At 41.2% G+C, this 13,796-nt stretch overlaps 1 protein-coding gene across 4 annotated transcripts in view; it reads right to left on the minus strand.

Annotated features, from left to right (window-relative positions):
* The window catches only part of EED (embryonic ectoderm development), a 31,178-nt gene extending 24,205 nt beyond the window's left edge, over positions 1–6,973 (minus strand). For 2 of the 4 annotated variants that reach the window (XM_006067328.4, XM_025286193.3), the window contains exons 1-2: positions 6,463–6,973; positions 1,551–1,703 (exon numbers count right to left, since the gene is read on the minus strand). In XM_006067328.4, the coding sequence (XP_006067390.1) occupies positions 1,551–1,703; positions 6,463–6,576 (267 nt within the window). In that variant the 5' untranslated portion in view covers positions 6,577–6,973. Of the gene's footprint in view, positions 1–1,550; positions 1,704–3,780; positions 6,316–6,462 lie in introns of those variants that run through there. The other 2 variants (XM_025286192.3, XM_025286194.2) reach the window with 2 other exon arrangements.
* Positions 6,974–13,796: the final 6,823 nt, after the last annotated feature.

Here is a 13,796-nt window from a genome sequence, read left to right on the forward strand (position 1 = left end):
ATAAACTGACTTATGACACTTAAAAATATGTTAGTCCAGTTTTCACATTTTAAAATACTGGTGCATGATAAAACTATGTAACAATTAAAGACTTAGAGGTTAGGTAACAAGTACTCATCAATGAAAATACTTTAATAGTTGCTCTCTATCTTCTTAAACCCAAATGGCATGCTTTTGAATCAAAATATAATGGATAATTGTGACAAATGCATTTAATCTCTTAGGACCCAATTTATTTTTCTGAAATAACAAATAACCTGAGAGTTAATACAGTTTCTCCAGTACTCATTAAACGTTTTCTGGTTGAATTCTTCCCTTGTGAAGTGAAGAAAATTGATTCCATTCAAATCACTGCTCTCTATTAGTTCTATAGAAACAATTTTAAATTACTTTGAATTTGGATCCTAAAAGAAAACCACCTAAGAAGTTTTATAATGAACAAGAACACTTGGAAGTGGGGGCTGGGGAGGCAGTGGGCTGTAGCTCCACAGTTATCAGGAGGTTATAAGGAAGTACATAAAAAACAAGCATTCCGTTTTTTGTTTTTTAATTGGAGCAAAGCTGATGAACAATGTGGTGTCAGTCTCAGGTGCACAGCAACGTGATTCAGCCCCACACACACACACACACCCACACCCATTCTTTTTTAAACTCTTTTGCCATCTAGGTTACCACAGAGTACTGAGCAGAGTTCCCTCTGCTAAAAGTATTCAGTTTTGTTCATAAAGTTATTTTTTAGCCTTAGGATTTTACTGGCAATTTCCTGATGTTTAACAGTAACTTTCATACTCACTTTAAGGCACTTTAAAGTCTGACAACTTTCATTTCTTATCCTTTAAAAAGCCACAGTTTTAGGCTTTGGAAATATTTAATAAAAATAACACAGTTCAAACCATTTTCCAAATATACTACGTAAAAATAGGTTAATATACCTAAATATTAACATGAAACTACAAAGGGACACTTTGCTTTAGAAGAAAACACACACACACAAAAACACTGAAATTAATTTCTCTTCTTTTAAGAGAGTATAATTTGACACACACAACAATGAATTTTGCTACCTAGATAGGAAAATAATTTCCATATGGCCATAGTTTCTTATGCTTTTCAAAGACTTTAAAAGGATATTTAGATATTTTAAAAAGAATCTAACATATGCACAAGACACTATAATGTATATTTTTGCTCAGTATAGGAAAAATATCCCCAAATTAAAAAAACAGGAAATGAATATATAAGACACTTAAAATAAATATCAGTAAACATTTTTTAAAAATAAAAAGACTATTGAGAAAGACAGTAATCTAAATAACTCCAACCTATTATTTCTCCCAAATATTAACTACGCAAAACAAATTTTAATTTATACCTTTTTTCTTGAAAACAATTACAAGTAAGACTTAAATTTTTAAAGACTGACTTCCAACTATTATAACTTTAAAATTTTAACTTGACAGAGAACCTTGAGCATAAAATGTCTGCCATTGAGAAACCTGCAATCCTGAAACCCTGCATTCAGCCCATAGATTGTGTCTTTCTCCACATACCTTGAGACTATTTACACATTTGAAAGAATATTTGCATTTCTTTGATTTCCATTTTCCCTTCCCCCAACTCTTCCTTCCAGGTGCATTTGGCGTATTTGTAGGCGTATCAGGGCGTTCTGTGTTGGTACCGCTTTCTATACTGACAGCATCATCCTATAAGCAGCAAATCAGAAAAAACTATATGAAACAGCAATAATGTACTTAGGAAATGACTTCAAACTGGACAGCCGCTGACCAACGTAAAAGAAGTAATAAATCCTGCAAGAAATGAAAAAATGTATTCCTGCAAATGCATTACATTTGTGGATATTTGCTATTTCAGCAAAAATTTAAACAAAAAACTAATCCTGATGATGCTAATGGTAAGAATAATACTGCCTTTAAATAATAAAGCACTGGTTTGTGCCAGCCTTGACACTACATTGCCTCACTTCATCTTTACTGCTCTTCATACAAGATACTGTCATATAAGAAAGTGTTGCTTAGAGAGCCTAAGGTGGTGTCTTGCTGGTTAGGGTTGCTGGGATTGAAAACCAGAGCTGTGACTCCTAAATCTGACTGACTGACATGTCCTCATAGTTTATTTGACTGCTTGCTGCTCAGTTTGGAGCATGGCAATGGGTGGCTGTTTGATGCCAGTGTGTTAGTATTTCCTATTTTAGATGAAAATCCTGATTATCATTCAAACTCTGCTTATTTATAACACTTAAACCATTTAGAAACCTTTTTAGGTTCTACTTATTATGTGCTATTTACCGGTGAAATCTGACTCATGGCTCTAAAATACTCATGATTCAGAACTCCAGAAGCTCACTATAAAGTAAAATCTTTCCAAATGCAGAAGTGACTATAAACCTTAAAATTTCACCTAATTTATAACCTGTCTCCAGTCCGCAAGATATATTAATGGTCCTCTACTCTCAGAAGAGGATTTCACTACCTCTTCCAATTACACATTCCAAAGTGTTCTCTGGAATAAAGAGATTTATTTAAACCTGTATCACCTTAGGGCAGTAGTTACTAAATTCATTACAGAGGAAGCTTTTTTCATGGAGTGCCCACTAACATCAATGAGAATACAGACTAGAAACCATTGCCCTAAGAGCTATTTTTAAAGTACTGCTTTCTAAAGTTAGTTTTATGATATTACAGAAAGTTAAAAATCCACTAGAATATCAAAAAATATCTAGATTGTAACTTAATGTAAACACAATCAGCTTTTAGATACAGAAAATACAAAACTATATTTATAGAGATTAGTTCCTAGGTCGAAATCACTGCTTTTTAATCTCTATTTCTTCCTACCTTTCAGTTGAATTTACAAAGTTAATTAAAATTTAGTGTAGAAAACAATTTTGTGTTTCATCGGAAAACCTCATGTCTACTGCACTTTTCTTCCATGTTATCAGATTCTAGTCTGCTTCAATGCCTTTGAACAATCTTACATCTCTTACACTGTGGACAGCCAAAGGCAGAGGTTCAAAATGTCTTCCCTTTCATTCTGAAGAAAAGTTTTTGTCTCCATTTGCAATTTCATCTCTACATTCCTTTCATCTGTATAGTTTGTACTGTGTGACTTAAACTTAACCAGTTCCCTTACCTGAGTAAAATGTTTCTGAAAATTATCTTTAAACACTAGAGAAATGAAACAATACAATGGTCAGACATTTATTCACCAGCTTCTTTCCACTCTGGCTAAAGAGTCAACTGCTAATCAAGAAGCCACACAAAACATAGTAAATAACTGGAGAACATTACACACACACACCTTTAACTATTTAATTTACACACACACCTTTTACCTATTTAATTTACCCGTCTCCTCAAATAGTCAAATCAAGACAGAATCAAATGGAAACGCAATACACTCACAATGCTTTCATTTTATTTGCAAATTCAAACCTTTCCTGAGCATCTAGTATGTGCACAAGCTGATATCCACCTTGACTCCTCCTCCTCAAAGTACAGAATGGTACTGTATAACAGACATGGCACTACCACCTTCATCTGCTCCACAAGGAAACGGGGATAGTAATTTGTCCCTTGATCTTGCCACAGGTTCCTTAAGCAAGTCAAGTCTTCAGATTCAGCCTTCTGATCTTATTACCAGGCAACAATCAATCAGTATTCTTTCAGAAGCCAATTATGCTGCACTTTTATGAAAAAGTTAATAAAATGGCAGATACACATACAATGAACTTAAAATAGGTCCGACATTAACTATACTTACTGTGCTGATCATTCAGCAATGCAAATACTGAATCATTATATTGTGCACCTAAAACTAATAACACAATGTTATTGGTCAATTATATCTAAATTTTTAAAAAGTTTAATGTCCTATCAGTTCTTTGATTCACTTTAACAGTATCAACTGCTCAGATTACCATAACTCCAACTTACAAATACCACATTCTTTCCTCCACTTGCCTTTGGCCTTCCTGTCATTATTTGGCTCCCTCAAGAGTTAAACCACTGCCCTTATTAGCTTTTTCTGAATTCATTTTTATACAAAGTTCTCTACTCCCTTTCTTTACTGCTTCTCTTAACCTATGTCCTATATCTGGGTCCCTGGATGGAATTCAGAGGGCCTGTGAACTTATGCAGTTGAATAAATTCATAAATAAATTTAAGACTGCATCTTAATTTTTACATTTTTAACTGAAATCTATTACTTCCTTCTATTATAATCACAGGCAGTATATGTGCTAATGTTACTGTAGCTGTAACCTTCTCAGCAATGGAAATCATGAATTTTTATATTCCATTATAGTTGTTGCAGATCTCAAAAGCTGTCTATACCCATCAGTACTATCAGTCATTGTGAGGTCTAGTTACTTAATGTAATAAAGAAGTACTTTATTAAAACAAACCTGAAATTTGTTTTAAACAATTTTATAACTTCCTTATAATTTTATCATTGATTTTGTTTGTAATCTTATATTGTATTTTATACATTTGAAAATATTACTCTGAAGTTTCACAGGATTCATTAAAGTGTCCAAGGCAGAGAAAAGGTTAAAAGTCGCCATCTAAAGGAAGGAACCAAAACAAAGGCTTAGTCCAACCATGTAGCTCTGAATAGCTTCAGAATGCATCAAAGAATACATTCCTCTTAAGGGTCTGTAAAAAGAAAATAACTTTTCAATTTACTTAGTTCCCTGAAATTTTCCTCAGTCTAAATTGGGTATTGACATCTTCATTACATTTCTGCCTGATGAGTATCTGGAAGGGCCAGAAACACAAGTCTAGATAATATGATTACAAAATAAGGAATAATATTTAAATAACACTTGCATGGTATTTATGAACGGGGCATTCGGTTCAGCACTTTACCTATATTATCTCATTTAATCCTCATAAACATCCCAAGAGGTAAATACTGTTATTATCCCCATTTTTAAGATAAGAATCCAAGGAAACTAGGTAAAGTACCTAGATCAAGCAACCGGGTAAAGCAGTAGAGTGGCGGATTTTAACCTATCACCTGGATCCAGTTTGTGCTTCTAGTCACTAATCTAATCTGCCAAGAGAAATTTAAGAGAAGGTGGAAATAAAACAGATTCCAATGGCTGGAGTGAAGAGGGTCAAAAATGTTAGATCCCAATATATAAGATTGGAAAGCACAAACAGGAAAATAAAAAGATTTAAAGTAACAATCAACACTTACTAAGCCTTTCAGATATTTCAAGTCCAAATCCCACAAACTGACAACCCCCCAAATATCTTTCCTCTATCTGCAAAAAGAATTCTTTCCCATGTGTTCAGTGAAAATTTTGGTCTTGATACCATGCCATACATGTGCTTCAGTTGGTGTGTAAGATACACCATTTACTCTGAAAACTAGGCAAACTGAGAAAAAGAACTTACACCACCCTTCTGTAACACTTCAGAAGACATTCCCTCGGAGCGTTCACATTTTAGAGTATCACCTTTGAATGAACCCTCGAGACATTTTTTCCTGAACTTATTGGAATAAACTTAAAACATGAAACGGCAAATTAACGTCAATTCGGTTATCACTGGCGTCTCACCTAAACACAGTGGGGTCAACTGTTGGGACGGACTAGAGTTATGACTATTTTAAAAAAGTTTAAAAATCTGATTTCAGAGCACCTTTACACATGCGAGCCCACGAGCCTACACCTAAAGCCATCTACCTTTACCACAGTTGCCTAGTGTCTTCTAGGTTGTGCCCGTTATCCTAGTGAAAACCGACGAAAGACTAACTGTCCCTTCTCATCCTTTCCTCAAGAGTCGCTCCCCCTCCAACTCTGGAGACGACTCTTGCAGTTCTCCTCCTCCAGAAGTGAGGCCGACTGTCAGGGGCACCCCTTCACCAACTAGACGGGAGCAAACACAAAAGCCCCTTTAAGAGAGTCACCGAAACCCCTGACGTCCGAGATCTGCTCTTCCCATCGTGGACTGCCTGGAAGGGTCTAAGAAGGACACGGTCCCTAAATCCCTTTTTTAAAAGTCCGTAACACACGCTGGCCCCTCCTTCCAACTGTCTTAGAAAAAAAAAAAAAAAACACCTCTAACTTGCCTTTTAAACTACTGGAATCTCAGATCCGCACTTTGCCCCCCAAAGGCCCAAACTCTCCCCCTCCACGCAAAACGCTCTCGGGGCAGACCCCCTCCGACCCTCCGCCACCACGCTCTGGCCCCAGCCACACTCTCCTTCGCGAAGTTTCCTTTCGCTCTAGGCGCCCCAGCTCAAAAAAATCCCCTCAGAGACGAGTTCGATTTTCTCCTCCACGCCCGCGTTTTCCTCAGCAGAGCGGTGACACCTCTCCCTCCCCCCCACTCCACCTTACCACAGCCGTCCGCCCGCCCCCGCGCCCAGTTTAAAAAGAATTGAAAACTTTGACGGCCAAGTCCCGTCCGGACTGCCCTGGGGGGCTGCGCTCACATTCTCGTCTCCAGAGAGGTCCGGGTTGCTATTCTCGTCGCTGCTCAGCTTCTGCTTCTTGGCCGCAGGCATGTCTGTTCCCGCCGGCACTGTCGACACTTCCCTCTCGGACATATTCCTCCGCCTCCCTCCAGGTTCCTGCCGCCGGGGGCGGGGCCTCCGCCACACCGCCGTCAAGCAAGCCCGGCCGGAGCTTGCCGCAAAGCTGCCGCCGCCGCCACCGCCGCCGCTCCCCCCACTGTCGCAAACCGCGCCCAGCCGCCGAGGCGGGCGTGCGTGCGACCCCGCCACACTGCTGAAAAAGGGGCGCGCGCGCGCGCGCCCTCCCGCGCGGCTTCCCGGGTCCTTCCCTGTCCCCGCTCCCGTCTTGCCCTCTTCCCGCCGCCCTCCCGGCAGTTTGCACGGAGCGGGTGTGGGATCCGTCGGCTTCCGAGGGCAGTTATTTCCAACGTCCCCCTTCCCCGCGACCGCCCTGTAAAGGGAGAGGCGGAACTCTGAAGAGGGGGTGCCCCCTCACCCCCTTCCTCCTTCCAGAGACGGTTCAGCCGCAATTGGCCCAATCCTTCGATCCCCCGACCCCGCTGCGAGGACTCGAAAGTCTGTGGAATGGACGGGCCGACTCGGGTCCCGGGGGACGGGGGGAACCAGACGAGAAGTCGCCTCACGGTTCGGGCGTCTGTGCCGAGTGTTCTTCATCTTGAACTCGAGGAGTAACGGTGTCACGTTATGCGCGGAACTAGTCGCCACCTCACTTGCAGTTGAGAACAGAAATTCAAAAACTAGCGAGCCTCGCGCCTGTCTCCCCTGCCCAGCGAATGGAAGGTGCCCGCTAACAGGTGCGCATGCGCTGGGGCGTGTGCTCGCGCTTGGTTGTCCGGGCCCGCCTCCTCCAGGCCCCTCCTCTTGGAAATCTTGTTTTCCAACCAGGTAGTCTTCCACCGGGTTTCCGTGGCCAAGGATGGATCTCAAGGCGCTACCCAATTGTAGTCTCCTGAGTGCGTCCTAATTTCTTGATGAATATTTATTCTAGTGAATATTGGTCGCAAGGGATGATTATCCTCGTCCAATTAGTCCCAATATTGGATAGGACTTAAGTAGAAATACCCTAAAAGCATAATTCTAGACTCCCTTGAATTACATCCCAAAGTGCTTCCTTTATGTCTTAAAGAATGTTAATGGCCCTGAACAATGCCAAGGCCTGAAAAGCAATGTTCACCTCCAAATATGTATGAGACTGTGAGACTTAAATGACGGACAATATTTTTTTGGCATGATTTTGACAATAAAATTTTAGGGGAAGTCAACAAAAACTGTGATGTTTTACAAAAATGTTTGTGTTACGTCTGGGCTCTTGACAGGTGCTAAGCGCATTGGTGAGCCTCGTGGATTTGTTAGATGGGTCGTTAAGCCACATAACCAAAGGAGTAGCCCAGAAAAGGGGAACTATGATAAATAAAAGGCAGCCCTCTCTTACCTGCCTCTTTGGCAACTTAGCTGTGACTACTTAAATTTCTTGCCGTCATTGTCCTCATCTGTAAAAATGACGATTAAAGAAGGGACCTAACATTTCTTGAGCACTACTGGATGGTATCTACTTTTTTGTGTGTTCTAGAGTTCATTACATCACCCTTTGGATACAACAGTAGAAGAATGCCCCATCCATAAAATTCTAGTGTCCTTGAACTAGATGCCTTAACATATTGCAGATTGCAAGTCACTTCTTTTGGAGACAAGGAGAGAACTCTTGAGAATAAGAAAAGTAAGGCAGAGGCAGGGCAGAATTTACATGTTTTTGTAATGAAGATTCAAGAAAAAATAAGGAAGCTGAAAAAAAAGTTTGGATTTAGTATAGTAATTGCCCTTATTTGTTGAACCTCTAAAGTGCCAGGCACTGCTAACCAGTTAGTTGGCTAGAGAGAGATGAGACTAGTATGGAGTCTCCAGTGAGAAAGTAAGATGTGTCTTTGACATGTTCATGGGCAGAGACAAACATCCCCCACTTACCTGTTGAGAAGGATGTTTGTGAAATATAGTCCTACAACTAAAAGGGTAATCAACTAAAGCAATTCTAATCCAAATTACTCTTTGTATCTGGGATCAGTGGCAGCTGGGAAGTGGGCATCAACTTCTACTCATAAAATTTAAAAAGTGCTGAATGACTGTGAAACTCAATGGTGTCCTTTCAGGGGGCTCCAAAGAGCTCAGTACCACAGTCGTTTATCTCTAAGCAAAGGAAGAATTTGCAGCCATGAAATTAAAAGACGCTTACTCCTTGGAAGGAAAGTTATGACCAACCTAGATAGCATATTCAAAAGCAGAGACATTACTTTGCCAACAAAGGTCCGTCTAGTCAAGGCTATGGTTTTTCCAGTGGTCATGTATGGATGTGAGAGTTGGACTGTGAAGAAAGCTGAGCGCTGAAGAATTGATGCTTTTGAACTGTGGTGTTGGAGAAGATTCTTGAGAGTCCCTTGGACTGCAAGGAGATCCAACCAGTCCATTCTAAAGGAGATCAGCCCTGGGAGGGATTGGGGGCAGGAGGAAAAGGGGACGACAGAGGATGAAATGGCTGGATGGCATCACTGACTCGATGGACATGGGTTTGGATGAACTCCGGAAGTTGGTGATGGACAGGGAGGCCTGAGTGCTGCAATTCATGGGGTTGCAAAGAGTCAGACATGACTGAGCGACTGAACTGAACCGCACTGAAAGTGACAGGTAAACGATTTGTTAGAATAGGGTGCTTGTGATGTTTACAAGCAGGTGGGCGAGGGGGTACTGTGCCCTGAGTACTTAGTGGGTTACATTTTTATAGTCAGAGGTAGAGAGGGGAAGAGGCGAAGACCTTCTTTGTCTTTCTTGAGTAGACCTCATGCTTCCATCATCAGTTTCTCCTCCAGGTCGGACAGGGAAGTTTTCATGTCCTTACATGGTCAAGCTAAGTTCAGAGTTATTGTTTTTTATGTGTGCAGAGTATGTCCTAAGCATCACTAACCTATTGAGCTCACTGGGCAGGATTTCGGTCTCATGCCACCATTGTTTTATTGTTTGGGGTTGTGTCCTGTGCTTCTAGTACATGGTTTTGTTGCTAAGCAAGCCTGCGTGGTTAAGTAAATGAGCTCTCCTGAGTAATCATTAATTTGTGGGATCTCCCGTATTTTTTCCTACTTACAATCCCCTAGTAGGACTAGCTATTTAATCACCTACTTTGTCCCTTTACTCTGTCCCTTTCATTTGGATAAAGGACACATACGGAAGGAAGATGTCTTTCAGCATTCGTAAGACCCATAACAAAACAAAAATATTTTTAAAGAGTTTTGTTAAAACTTGGAGGGATAGTTTTAAAGTTTTGCACAATGAATCAGAGATAAATAGAAATTAGTTAATACTTGTTGTTGCTAATGTTAAAAAATTATTCTGACGCTTGTTAAAACAGTACTATCATGATAAATGTCAAGACTGTCACAGTAGAGAGAGATAGGGCTCAGCTCTGAATACAGCAAGGGTAGGTGGGGATGTATAACCAAGGAGAACAGTGAGGCGTGAAGGAGTTAGGCTTGTCGCTTGCAATATGTTGCTTTGGTATATTAATTTTTTAACATATATATCTATATATTTATTTGGCTGAGCTGGGTCTTGGTCCTGCATGTTGATGCAGGACCTTCAGTCTTCGTGGTGCCTGTGAACTAGTTGGGGTATATGGTATCTAATTCTCCAAACAGGGATTTGAACCCCAGTCCCTGGCATTGGGAGCTTGAAGTCTTAGCCACTGGACCACCAGGGAAGTAATAATTCTGAGGTGAAGACACTTTGAAAAACAGACTTCTTTGAGCTCCACTTTTCTGCCTAAAGATAGTCCTCCAAAAGGAACTGAACTGTCATAAATTCCCTCCCCATTAGTTTCGGCAATCGGGGAAGATTAACTCTAATCACCAAAGAAGAGACTAGAAGTCAGGACTCAACACCACACCCAGAGAAATTTTTCAACACACTGTCATTACCTCCCCTCTATTCTGAGCCCATTCATCTTTCTAAAACATTACTGTTGCCGAAGTGGCATACATCTCCTTCCCCTTCCCCTTCCCCTACTGAGATTGGTATAAACTGTCAAAGATCACTGCTTTTTTAGATATTCAATTTTCCCCCCATGATGCCCCTGTGCATGTGTTATTAAAAATTAGTAGATTTATATACCTTTTATTTTGGTAACTTGCTTGCTTTTAGTTTGTTTCTTAGGCATAGCTATCAAACCTAGAAGGTTAGAGGGAAAGTCTTGTCTCCCCTTCAGGGAAGTTGGTGGGTGGAAATTTGCTAAAGGAGACATCAAGAGTAGGGGAATTCTTCCTAATCCAACTCTCCAGGGTTCAGTTCAGTTCAGTTCAGTTCAGTGGCTCAGTCGTGTCTGACTCTTTGCGACCCCATGGACTGCAGCACATCAGGCCTCCCTGTCCATCACCAACTCCCGGAGTTCACCCAAACCCATGTCCATTGAGTCAGTGATACCATTCAGCCATCTCATCCTCTGTCGTCCATTGAGTCAGTGATACCATTCAGCCATCTCATCCTCTGTCGTCCCCTTCTCCTCCTGCCCCCAATCCCTCCCAGAATCAGAGTCTTTTCCAATGAGTCGACTCTTCCCATGAGGAGGCCAAAGTATTGGAGTTTCAGCTTCAGCATCAGTCCTTCCAAAGAACACCCAGGGCTGATCTCCTTTAGGATGGACTGGCTGGATCTCCTTGCAGTCCAAGGGACTCTCAAGAGTCTTCTCCAACACCACAGTTCAAAAGCATCAATTCTTCGGCGCTCAGCTTTCTTCACAGTCCAACTCTCACATCCATACATGACCACTGGAAAAACCATAACCTTGACTAGATGGACCTTTGTTGGCAAAGTAATGTCTCTGCTTTTGAATATGCTGTCTAGGTTGGTCATAACTTTGCTTCCAAGGAGTAAGCGTCTTTTAATTTCATGGCTGCAGCCACCATCTGCAGTGATTTTGGAGCCCCCAAAAATAAAGTCTGACACTGTTTCCCCATCTATTTGCCATGAAGTGATGGGACCAGATGCCATGATCTTAGTTTTCTGAATGTTGAGCTTTATGCCAGGGTTATAAGATATCAAACCTGGAAAATTCTTTCCAAACCAACTTAGCAGAATTCTTGTGAAAACTGAATTAGGCAAGTCCTAGGATAAGGTCAAGTTGAGGACAGGGCTCAGAAGAGCCTGACTAATGTTTAGTTAAAGGGTCTTTAGTCAGGCTCCTCTGAACCCTCTTTTAATTTAACATGTAAAATATCACAGGTATGCTATTTAGAGTGCCATTCTTATGATACTAGTTTAATAAATACGAAAGACTACCTATTAAAAATCAAGTTTTTCAATACTGAATTCTCTTACTGTGAAAGATTTCAGAAACCATCACAGTTGGAGAGGTCTTACTACCTACATTTTACAAATGTGGAGGTAATTCCCTGGTGATCTGGTGGTTAGGACTCCAATCTACTGAGGGCCCTGGATTCAGTCCCTGGTCGGGGAACAAAGATCCAGGAAGCCATGCGGTGGCCAAAAACAAAACAGATGTGTAGAACATGTGTGTGTTAGTTGCTCATTCATGTCTGATTCTTTGCAACCCCATGGACTGTAGCTCGCCAGTTTACTCTGTCCATGAAATTCTCCAGGCAAGAATAATGGAGATTATTCTCCAGGGGATCTTCCCAACTTAGGGATCAAACCTGGGTCTCCTAAATTGCAGGCAGATTCTTTCCCTCTGAACCACCAGGGAAACCCTGTGGAAAGCATGGTTCAGTGTGATTAAACAAGTTGCCCACAAGCACACAGCTCTTCCAAGTGATAGAGCTAAGGATCCTAATCAAGTCTGGTTGATCGGAAAGTACTTCTGCGTCAAGATGAAGGACCCGAGGCAACTCTAGACATGTGTATTTCTACTTACAGAGCTTGATGTCTAGAATACACAGTCTTTTACACACCACTGAAGAATATCAGAAGGCTGTCTCACTTGGGTCAGAAAGAGGAGATAACTGGAGAAACAGGAAATTCAAATAAAGTTTGAAGTTTTTTTAACAATTATATGTTCCAATTTCTTAATTTTGGTAAGTGTACCATGGTAATGTAAGATGTTAATGAGAAAAACTTTCCAACTTTCCTGTAAAATTATCCCCTATGAAAAACTTTATTTAAAAAAAAATATCTGTCTCATATCAGACTGTTGAGAACTCAGGTCAGAAATACCCGTTAACCTTCAAATAAGTACTTGATCTATTTTGGGAAACGTTCAAAGATAATCTATTTATAAAGAATGAAATTTTTTCACAGTCTACTTTGTGTTGCCTTTTAGTATTTTGTAAGCTTCATATCAGGAAATGAATTTCAAAAGCTAAATTAAATCCTTACCATTTCAATTGAAGTCTATTTCTCATTCATTCAACATTTTTTTGTCTCTTCTGCTTCATAAATAGCAGCTGTTCATCATCGCTCAGGCAGTGTGTAATCAGATGCTTGCAGATCCATTTTTCTCGGAAAAGAACATCATATGGCTTCTTTGAACATTTTAAAGTCAATCAGGAGGAATTTACTGAATGTCATTTATGTGCAAAGCAGTGTGGTAATTGTGGGGGAGGGTGGGGGAGGGAAAGAGGGAAAATAAGAGGATCTACCTAGTCTTCCTGGAGAAGGCAATGGCACCCCACTCCAGTACTCTTGCCTGGAAAATCCCATGGACGGAGGAGCCTGGTAGGCTGCAGTCTATGGGGTCGCTAAGAGTCAGACACGACTGAGCGACTTCACTTTCACTTTTCACTTTCATGCATTGGAGAAGGATATGGCAACCCACTCCAGTGTTCTTGCCTGGAGAATCCCAAGGACAGGGGAGCCTAGTGGGCTGCCGTCTATGGGGTCGCACAGAGTCGAATACGACTGAAGCGACTTAGCAGCAGCAGCAGCAACCTAGTCTTCCTGCAGTGAAAAATGTCTCATGCGTTTCAGAAATATTTAATGAGTGCTCCCTCATAGCTCAGTCCATAAAGAATCTGCCTGCAACGCAGGAGACCCGGGTTTGATTCCTGGGTCAGGAAGATCCCCTGGAGAAGGCAATGGCAACCCACTCCAGTATGCTTGCCTGGAGAATCCCATGGTCAGAGGAGCCTGGCAGGCTACAGTCCATGTGATCGCCAGAGTTGGACACGACTGAACGACTAAACCACTACCACCACCGCTGTGTGCCAGGCGCTGTTCTAGGTGTTAGAAATACTTGATAATAAAACTAGACAGTTTCCTAGTGACATAGAGCTTACTGTGTCGTGGGGGAAATAAACAGT

Source organism: Bubalus bubalis, chromosome 5 (genome assembly GCF_019923935.1).
Source record: "Bubalus bubalis isolate 160015118507 breed Murrah chromosome 5, NDDB_SH_1, whole genome shotgun sequence".
Lineage (NCBI taxonomy): Eukaryota > Metazoa > Chordata > Mammalia > Artiodactyla > Bovidae > Bubalus > Bubalus bubalis.